This window comes from Lipotes vexillifer, unplaced genomic scaffold, assembly GCF_000442215.2.
Source record: "Lipotes vexillifer unplaced genomic scaffold, Lipotes_vexillifer_v1.1 scaffold426, whole genome shotgun sequence".
In the NCBI taxonomy this organism is placed as follows: Eukaryota; Metazoa; Chordata; class Mammalia; order Artiodactyla; family Lipotidae; genus Lipotes; species Lipotes vexillifer.
In genome coordinates this window covers 934949-945980 of record NW_006779491.1, presented here as the reverse complement: position 1 = coordinate 945980, position 11032 = coordinate 934949, and the positions used below count along the sequence as shown (strand labels likewise).

General features: G+C 42.8%; 1 protein-coding gene across 1 annotated transcript in view; it reads right to left on the bottom strand.

The window, feature by feature from the left end:
* Positions 1-2999: 2999 nt before the first annotated feature.
* Positions 3000-11032, bottom strand: part of PSPH (phosphoserine phosphatase) — a 25110-nt gene continuing 17077 nt past the window's right edge. The window contains exons 3-7 of the mRNA XM_007452664.1: positions 8393-8551; positions 7379-7513; positions 6767-6912; positions 5609-5757; positions 3000-3503 (exon numbers count right to left, since the gene is read on the bottom strand). Of these exons, the coding sequence (XP_007452726.1) occupies positions 3396-3503; positions 5609-5757; positions 6767-6912; positions 7379-7513; positions 8393-8532 (678 nt within the window). The 5' untranslated portion in view covers positions 8533-8551 and the 3' untranslated portion in view covers positions 3000-3395. The remainder of the gene's footprint in view (positions 3504-5608; positions 5758-6766; positions 6913-7378; positions 7514-8392; positions 8552-11032) is intronic.

Sequence of the window (11032 nt, the reverse complement as noted above, 5' to 3'; positions counted from 1 at the left end):
AAAATGAAACCATGGGTCACCCTCTTCCATTCCTGAAGTGCTGATTAACACAGCAGGTAAGCTCTCCAGTCTTATTACCATAGCCCAGATAGTTTGGTGACCATCTTAATCCTACAATGGGGGTAGAAACACTTTAAAGCATAGTCAAGGATATTTCTAGAGCGTATCCTGCCTGCCTGCAACAAAATCCTGGCCAAACTGTAAAGATAGAAAAGAGAATAGAGGGCTTCCCTGGTGGCGCAGTGGTTAAGAATCCGCCTGCCAATGCAGGGGACACAGGTTCGAGCCTTGGTCAGGGAAGATCCCACATGCCACGCAGTAACTAAGCCCATGCGCCACAACTACTGAGCCTGTGCTCTAGAGCCCATGAGACACAACTACTGAGCCCATGTGCCACAACTACTGAAGCCTGCATGCCTAGAGCCTGCGCTCCACAAGAGAAGCCACCAGAATGAGAAGCCCATGCACCGCAACGAAGAGTAGCCCCACTCTCCGCAACTAGAGAAAGCCCGTGCACAGCAACCAAGACCCAATGCAGCCGAAAATAAATAGATAAATAAATTTTTTTAAAAAATGAAACCACTTGTATTTTTTGCAAAACAGGTCTTCCATCGTAGGAAGTAAAATTTTATCTACTGTATTAATATATGTTAACACTTGTGATCACAGTTCAGGGTGGATTCTCTCAGCCCCAGTAAATTGTTAACACTCTAGTAATGCATAAGATAAGGAATGCTGTGGAAATCACTGGCCTGGGTTCCAGCTCTGAATGTGACCTTGTAGCAGTCATTAACTTCTCCGAGCTTGCTTCCTGTCTGTTAAAAACACGGCAGTGATATCTGACCTCAGGGCTATGAGAATCACATGAGGAACATGTGAAAACACCTTGGAAAATGTGAAAATAGGCAGTGTGACTTATGGTCAGATCACTCCCCAAGTTTTCTGAACCTGATCACAAAGACTCTGAGGGTCATGGAGGCGAAAGCCAGCAAGCCGTGCCGTCACTTACTGAGGCCGACTACTTCAGTCTCTGGAATCTCTTGCTACACTCCTGCCCCAGGTCTAGAATGCTGCCCCCTGCTCTTGGGAATGGCAGCCAGATGGGCCTCCCTAGATGTCATGGAGAAACACTTGTCTCCACTGGAAGAGAGAGCGAGAATGCAATTCTCAATCTTTTTCTTTTTACATAACCCAATGCTCATAATCAGAATGAAAAATGGTGGGTGTCACAAGGATAGGAAGCCACATAACACTGCCACTACTTTCTGAATCCTGTCCTGGTGTCACCATATACATAACTCCTGGGAGAGCCTTTCGGTCGCTGTTTCCAGTGAGTCCAGAATTAGAAAAGCATGAAAGAGGTTAGCACATTTCTTGGGACATTTCAAACTCACCCCTCTGACACAACAAAGAACGGACTGTGCCTGCTGCTTTTGTGCAGCTTGTGAGAGCTGGGCAGCCTGGGGGCCAGAGGAGGGGCTGTATAATTGGTATAAAAGGTTCTCTGTGGGTATCATGATTCCTCAGCAGATCAGACTCCTCTGAGCCAAATTCAGCATGCAACCCCCCCCCTGTTCAGGCTGCTGCCCAGTGGAGGGCAGGCTCTGAAGGCCTGGCAGTTAGAACGGACGGCACAGCATGGTGGCTTTTGCCTCTATGACCCTCAGAATCTTTATGATCAGGTTCAGAAAACTTGGGGAGTGATCTGACCATAAGTCACCCTGCCTATTTTCACATTTTCCAAGGTGTTTTCACATGTTCCTCATGTGATTCTCATAGCCCTGAGGTCAGATATCACTGCCCTATTTTTAACAGACAGGAAACAAGCTCATAGAAGTTAACCTGCCCACCCGGCTTGCTCCAGTTTATGCACACAGGGTGGTAGCAGAGGCTGAAACAGTTTGAAGCACCCTTCACAGGCCTGGCATGCCTGGCCCTGCCTGCTTTGCACCTCTGAGAGTGCCAACACCACAAAACAGCTTCGAAGAGAGCTGCCAGCGAGCACTCACAATTACAAAACAACTGCCTCGCTATCTGGGGTCTCGGTTAAAGGTTGCCAAACTTATTTCATGGCTCTCCTACAGAAACTTTGATCTGGAAGGAAGCTTGATTCATCTGATTTGATTATTTGGCTAAATAATTATCTGACAATTTGGCCAAATTTGATTATTTGGTTAAATTATAAATTTTTCAAATAACTCCCAATGTTAAACCCTTCCGGCCTTTTCTACTTAATTATCCAATAGTATCCACTCATGGCCTGCCTCTTCCTAAACCTGTGTCTCTGTCTTCCTCCCCACTTTCCCACCAGGGAGAGAATATAATCTCCTACTTTCAAAGCATGTTCTGAAATGTCCCTTTCAAGGCGCTACTCAGAATAAACATGAACCTGGGCTTTCAGGTCCTCCCAAGACCTCTGTAAGAAAGAAATGGTTCATATATGTTCTGAGGAGTTATTTCTTAATCCATTTAAGGGCAAACACTGATCTTCATTTGGGATGAGTAAAACTTGTTTTCAGTTCTCCTAGTTCATGTGATTATCAAATATCCATTTTTTAAGGTCAGTACTTTTGTTTAAGGCACCATGGTTATCTTTCTAAAAAAATCTTTGTAACATTCCCTATATGACAAATACCAAGAGGTAGTAAAAGCACTTCCATCCTTCTGGCCCAGCGTTTCCCTCAGTGGCGGGGGCTGAGTGGTGGATTCACTGTGACAAGCACTCTGCCCTGTGCTCAGGAGGGTCTCAACTCCTTGGTTCCTTGCCCGGAGGTCGTTTCTACTCAAACACTTAAATACTTGAATTACTGGATACTGAAATACATGATAGGCAGAATTAAAAATTCTACAAATCGGGAATTTTCTGGCAGTCCAGTGGGTTAGGACTCAGTGCTTTCACTGCTGAGTACCTGAGTTCAATCCCTGGTCGGGGAACTAAGATCCCACAAGCTGCGTGGTGTGGCTCAAAAGAAAAGAAAAAAAAAAATTCTACAAATCTGTTCTGATATGTGGATAAACTTTTATTTATATATAAAGGGAAAACCAATTTCACTTAAAGCTGCCTAATCCATATTTCCAATAATGAAGGTGTTTAATTTACTATCCACCTTCAAAAGCCTTCAAATAAAATATAGCTAGGAAAATACATAAAAAATTCAAATTATAAAACTCTCCAGGTAATTAAATGGTCATAATAATACCGGAACTACAGTTAAAAAAAAAAAAAAAGAACCACAATGTTCTACGAGCCCTAACTATAGTTTACTTGGAAGTACAGATAATCAGTACTACATTTATATATTAAGTCCTAATATGCAATTGGAAGCAAACAGTATCAAACTGTATAACTTTTAAAAATTAACCTGAAGTTGCTATGAACTGTATAAAAACTGATCTTATTCTTCCAGTTCTCCCAAAAGCTCTACAAAATCAGTGATGTACCATTCCGAGTTGTCCTTTACTTGTTGCCTGATCACATTTCCTCCAAATCCAATGAAAACATCCTAAGAAGAGAACAAAAGGGAAATAGTTTAAAAGAGAGAGACAAAGATACAGCAGCAGCCTAGAGCAGTAAGTGTTGTTTAAAAGAATAAACTCTGTGCAAAGAGAGGTGAGCCCAGCTCACCTGGGGCACCTCCCTCCCCAGCTCCCCGGGAGCCTGCCCTCGTCCTGCCCTGAGAATGAATGAGTCTGACCACCACTGCTGCAGATGCATTCAGCTGGACATTGTGAGCTTCAGGAGAACTGAAGCCCTCTGAAAACCAAGACAATTGCTTACAAAAATAAAACCACACCAGGTGGTAAACATCTGAGTTCTAAACTAGGTGGCAATCACGTCCAGGCCAGACAATTTCAGAGAAAGAAGATCAAAGAGAAGCCTGTGGTGCCGTGGAAATGCCCGAGGCCTGGAATCAGGACCAGAGCAGGTATCTCCCGGCTGGCATCCTGGGTGAAACTGAGGGACCTCCCTCCCAGGAGGGCATGTTATTCTGGGCTGAAGGAGATGACAACCCCAGAGTATGTTAGCAGCACTCTACTTTTCACTGGTAGAATTATTTAAAGTTACATTGTTTCATTAATTTCTGCTCAATGATACCTTCTTTTAGTCAATGATCTTTTTAAATGGTATTTTCTCTTTTTCTGCCAGGCTACAGACACAATATACACTAATTTAGAAGTGCAAAATTCTCTTACTTGACCTTTGTCTTCATTTTTATTTTCATACCATACAAGGGCGGGGTGGGGGAATAACTAGATGCTTCCCTTCTAGTTAAATTTAGCCTCCTCCTAACTGAGCTCCCTGCCTCTGCTGCAGCCCTTTCTGCATGCCAGCACCAGCTCAGCTGTCCTAACACACTGACTTGTTCCTTCTTGGTCCAGAAGCCTTCCAGGGCTTCCCAGGACCCAAAGGTAACACCAGAGTGCCTGGTATGTGGGGTCTTCTTCTCTTGCTGAAGAGAAAGCTCACTCGTGCCTAGGACCATGCTTCCCCTCCCTCTAGAAATTCCACACACACATCCACCCCGCCAAGTCCTGCCAGGCCTCCACATGGAGGCTGCTAACCGTCCTTTAGGGCACAGAGTCCTCTGACCACCTTCCAGGGCTACACACCTGCATGCACACCAATTTCCCTTGGTTCAGTCAGGCTGTATCATTTTCTGACTGGTAGGGTCATCTGGAATTTGTAATTTTGCTCTTTCTGGACACCGGGATCAGGGGGCCCCCTGAGAGAATCCTGCATTTTATGCCTTGTATTATGCCCTGCATTTTATGCCTTGCTATTCAACTAGCCCGGCGTTCACTACTTAGTCGACCCCAACATCGGCTATAAATCATCTAAGAATGTGTTATCTCGAACTGACTCAAGTAGTGTTAGAAGGAGCCCAAAAGATTCTTTAACCACGAATGCTTAATCATTGACACAGAAAGATGCTATTTTTAGATCTCAGGAAACTAGGTAGTAAAACGTTCACCACTATATTTTTGGTTCAGTTTTTCTTAAGTCAGAACAAGACAATATAGTCAAAGTCCTACGTGAAAGGGACATGTGATAAGTTAAGATATTGGCTATATAGCATTTGTTTCCTGCTAGTCTCAGAAAACAATGTTAATTCAGAGGAATAAAATGCCTTAATATGGGCGTGGTATCAAACCTCCCTGAGCCTCAGTTCCCTGATCAGTAAAAAGGAGAAAATAATACTTTTACCTCACAGGGCTGTTACGAGGATTAAATGAGATAACGTATGAGGAAATAGTTTATCAAATATAAAACATTAAAATTTTGGTTATAGTAATAAGAGCTGCATTATTTGTGGAAATGAAGCCAAACCTTGTTGAGCACATACTCGGGCTAAGAGGTGGCAGCCATCCTGCAGGGACAGGGGTCTTTGAAAGTTTTAAAAGGTTTTTAAGTTCCTTATTTGCAACCCTCCTTGGGTTTGCAAAAAGTGAATTAATATATTGAGATTGAATTTGTTTTATTTATTTTGGTTTTTTATTTTAGGCTGATACAGGTTTTTGTTTAACTCTCACAAATTGTACTGAGTTCTAAGTCAGCTGTCAACAGTAAAAGTACAAACGCAAAAAAATTAGTACACTTAATACATACAGCAGGAGGACAGGCTTCCATGTCTGTGGCTCCATCTCCAATCATGACTACTTTCTTAAAATGAAATTTTTCCTTTAAAAGTTTAATAACTTTTCCTTTCCCACCAGATTCGGCTGTTGGCTGCATCTCATCAAAACCTGCATATTCACCTTAAAAGAGCCATTAAAACAGTGTTAAAGATCCACAGGATTGTATCAGTAGGGCCAGCCTTTTGCATAGATGATAGCCTCACTTTCATGTCACTCACAAAGCTAAAAACAGCCTTCAGTAAAGTGACACAGCCTGGACTTTCTCACTTATTCCTCAGAATGAACAAGCTTTGCTTTTAAATTACAAACACCTCTTGTCAAGGTTACTCCTTTAGATGATAAACATCTAGGGGTAAATTAATTTTATCCTCTAAGCTTCCAGTGTCATAATTCTCAAAACTTGTTGAGGTGGCAGAACACCATGAAATAGTAATATATTAATTTAAAATATGTTGATATACAATTTCATCTAAGAGGAGATTCCAATTTATATTTGATGGATTATTTCCATTCTTACAGTAATTACCACACTTATTCTCTACTTCTTTTTTTTAATGATTTCTATCTATAGACCCTTAAAAAGTGTTCTATTAACACATTTAAATTATTTTTAATTAATATTATTTGGTTTTAAGAATGTCAGCCACCCCTTGACATAACTGGAGACATCTTGAGATGACAGAAAACTACAGCTGTGGCTCTGTGATGGTCCAGAGAGGGGCCAGGAGGCGCCTCCAAAGGCAGCTAAAGTGCAGCAACTTGCTCACAAATTAACTCTCCTTCCTGAGTCTAAATTGATTCAGATACATGAGAGCTTTCATAGAACTGAAATATGATGCATAACAAAATAAGTCACTAGGGTTACATAAGAACTAACATTTTACTCAGTACAGACATTTATATACAGATAGATGATTATATGGATACTAAAGGTAGGAGAGATGATGACCTAAGTCTATTTTGCAGGGCAAACGATACCAAGGTGCAAAAGACATCAGTAAAGAGAATCCTTTACCTCAGCATTTAACTCTGATGCCACCTTGCTTGAGTTGCATTCCAACAGACATTACCTAGGATATTGAATACTAAAACTGATAAGAAGGAGAAAATGTTACTATTAAAGACTTACCATTAAAGTAGAATTTCAGCCTGTTGGCAAATACATTGGTTGATGGGATGTTGAGCTTTGAAGCAACATGCTCCACAATGCTCCTAAAGCCTCCAGATATTAGAAAAACCTGAACATTTCGCTCTTGTAGGCGACTTACTAGCTCCCTGAAAAAATAAAAACAAAAAACATATAAAATACCAAATGCTGATTAACATAAAAGAGAAAACATGAAACATGAAAAGGAAACTCAAATACATTTTTTCTCCAAACGCATTTGCCCAAGGTACATCAGACAAGGTATACTGCCTAATGAATTAATGTTTTATATGTTTTTCTAAAAGCACTTAGAAATTAGTGGGTGGGGCTTAACTGCTTTAGGAAACCATTCCACAACTCTGTTCTGCCCATGGACCCAGAAACACAAGAAGAAGAGGAGGCTTAGGCTCTCCGTGGGGAGAGAGGGAGGGCAGACGTGGGCAGGACCAACTAGCAGACAAGACCATATACAAGTACCAAAGGAACCACGAAGAAGGGAGCTCTAAAGTAATGGTGAGATACCCTCAGGAGGACATGCCCCCAAATGCAGGTGTTGATAGGGAGATAGTGCACCCAAACCGGGGAGCCCCTTACCTTATGCCGGGGGTCAGGTGTGGTGGGTGCTCTGCTATAAGCCTTTGCACCTGTTCCCTGGAGGGCTGTATCAGAGCTAAGCGCTCTGTGAGGGCAGCCTTGAAAGGCACTGCCCCGCCCATGGCTCGCCGTGTCCTAGGAGGAAGACCCAAAAATCAGGCCAGCTAAGTGCTGTCTTCGAAGTTTACACGCCTACCCTCCCCCGCTCCTCACAAGGTCCACGCACAAGGAAGGTGCCCCACCATACAACAGACGTGGTACATGGCCATGGGAGTGAGTGAGGCCTGGGATAAACTACTGAAGGTTTGCTTGAGAATCGCATTAATATTTTGAAGCCAAAATAGCCTAAGTCTATTTTGCAGAGCAAATGAGACCAATGCACAAAAGACATCAGTAAAGAGAATCCTTTATCCTTTGCATCCACAAATACACCATCCAGTGAGCTAAGAAAACCACATATACCATCCACAGGTACCTGCCTCGGAAGCTGTGAGTGTTTGTAAACCAAGAAAGAAACCAAAGGCCCTGTACTCTTGCATCAAAGGAAGCTAAACATGAAATGGTCCATGACCTAGTGACTGCAGGTGACACAGGGAGGGCAGGAGGGAGGGAGGGACTCTCACCCAGGCATCCATGGAGAGACTCTGAACTGTAACTAGCTTTCTAACAAACCACTAAGGCCACACAGCACTGGACCCCTGGAGACCCCCCAGGTCATCTTCTTTGGTTACTTGTCGTCATCATTCCCCTGACCAAGCTAAGAGTATGTCATCCATATTTGTTTGTCAGAGGCAACCATATATTTTTTTGCCATAAATATTTGTACAAAGGGATGGTTGGATGATGTACACTACCAAATTCAGCTCTCAGTGATGGAGGAAAAAGCCTAGTGCCCATGTTTCATAGGCAGGGACTAAGATCAGGCTCTGGGCTCTGGTCCTGCATGTCATCCAAAAGTCACTCTTCCTTTGCAATTCTTTATCATTTCGTAAGGTGAATAAATACTGTTCCTACATTTCTGACACAGCATCCTCAACTCCACAGAATTTGGCCAGCTCATCAATTCCTTCTTCTCTGATGACTGTGCTGTCAACATCAAAGCACACTGCATCAGCTGAACAGAAAAGTTTCCTCAACTCTGAATGGGAGACCATCCTGGGAAGAATTTTCCTCCTACAACAGAAAAGGATAAATATAGTTAAAGACATAAAATATAGTCATAAAAAGGTCTAATTTTGCCTACGACTGTCAATATATTTTAATTTGTATCAAAGTCAGTGTAGCCCATATAAGCATGTCCTCATGGAATCATTCTTTTTTTTTTTTTTAACACAAATTAAGTATCTTCTAAATGTCAGGCTCTGGGGTTACAAAGATTAGCGGGACCCAAACTCTGCTCCCAAGAATTGTCTAGTGAAGGTACCAACTTATAAATATATTTGATGTTCAACCAATATTCAAGGACTTTTGACCTAACAGAGCAATAAAGGCAAGGGCTACAATGGAAATGTGCATAAGATATCGTGAGCACACAGAGGAAACATTGAACCTTGTCTATGAAACGGCTTCCAAGAAGTACAGGCATTAAGCTGAATCTTGCAGAGTAAGTGGCCCTCTGAGTGGGTTCTCAAAGGGCAGGGTATCAAATTGGGGTGTGCTGGGAATTAGCAGGGAGGGAGACGGCAGCAAGGAGAGAGGGTAATGTTGGCAGAGGGAAGAGCAAGGGCAAAGGCAACGCAGCAGAAGGATGGATGACGTGCTGGAAGCTGCCCAACAGCCCAGTCCAGTTGCCAGGCAGTGCACAGGGAGTTAGTGTGGGCTGGGCTCAGGAGTTTGGATTTTAACTTCTAGCTAATGGGAAACCTTGCTTTCCACCTCAGAAGAGAAGTCAGAGCTACATACACACGTGTTAGTCTCTGTTGCAGAGGTGGTAACTGAAGTCACAGTCTGATGGAAGTCACCACGGAGAGTGGAAAAAGGGAGAAAGAAGAGGCCTGAGGACAGAGCGCAGGAACAGGACATTCAAGTCAGGAGCCTGAGAAGGAAAATGAGAGGGAAAGGTCACAGGAAGAAACTCTGGGAGACCACAGTGCTGCAGAAGCTATGAAGGATAGTTTCAAAAGAATTTTGAGTATTTCTTTCTTTCTCTTTTTTTTTTTTTAAGAAAATCACTGGACTAGAATCGTGGACGTGAACTAGATCCTAGAGGTCACCCAGACCACTCACCCATCAAAGAGACTAATATGTCACGTATAACGCCACACGGACAATGCAAATCAGCATAAACAGCGGTTGAAAACAGACTCAAAAGAGTCTGGCCAACCCACTTTGTAACTGATTTCAAACCAGTGCATTTGGGGCTTCCCTGGTGGCGCAGTGGTTAAGAATCTGCCTGTCAATGCAAGGGACATGGGTTCAAGCCCTGGCCTGGGAAGATCCCACATGCCGCAGAGCAACTAAGCCCATGTGCCACAACTACTGAGCCTGAGCTCTAGAGCCCGCAAGCCACAACTACTGAGCCCACGTGCCACAACTACTGAAGCCCACACTCCTAGAGCCCATGCTCCACAACAAGAGAAGCCACGACAATGAGAAGCCCGCGCACCGCAACAAAGAGTAGTCCCCGCTCACCACAACTGGAGAAAGCCCACGCACAGCAACAAAGACCCAACACAGCCACAAATAAATAAATAAATCCCCCGCCCAAAAAAAAACAATGCATTTGGCAGAATGATCTGGTTCAAAGTTGACTTGGAAAAAAAAATCTTTTAAGCCAGAGGTCAGCAAACTACAGCCAGTAGGCCAAATCCAGCCTGCCACTTATCTTTGTACAGCCTACGAAGAATGACTTTTTTACCTTTTAAGTAGCGGGAAAAAATAAAAGAATAATATTTTGTGAAACATGAAAATTACATAAAATTCAAAATTCAGTGTCCGAAATCAAGTGTTATTGGAACAGAGCCATGTTCATCGTTTATGTGCCTGTAGCAGCTTCCCCACTACAACAGACAAGTTGAGTAGCTGCATCAGAGACTATACAGCCTGCAAAGCCTGAGATATTTACTATCTGGCCCTTTACCAAAATAAATTGTTGATCCTTGTTTGACCCCTTACAAGAGAGTACTCCAAACAGGAAATGTGAGTTTCATTAGAGACCAAATAAAAATAGGCAAGGGAGGGTAAATTAATGAATCCAGTTAGATAATAGAATCTTAAACTCTGCACTAACATTATCAACCTAAATGTGAATAAGCCTCCATTCAACAGAAAACTATTCTTAAAAAACATGAATACTAAACACATCTGCTCCTGGTTATCAACAATCTGTTTTTTCCCCCAGCATCACGCTCTTGTTCAAGCTCATCCCTCAACTTAGAGGACTGACTTCCCAGGTTCACAGATCATCGGCTCTTTGAGGCTAAAAGCTCCTGTGCTGGTTGGTTCTCTTCTGTTCTCTTAATGTTGCAATGGCCCATGGTCCGTCCTTGGTCTTCTCTACCTATACTCACTCCCTAGATGAATTAATTAATCCAGGCTCATGGCTTTAAATGCTGTCTCTATGACAGTAACTCCCAAATGTACACTTGCAGCTCAGTTTTCTCTCCCAAACTCTAAACTCCAACTACCTACCTGACTTCCACTCATGTTTGGTAA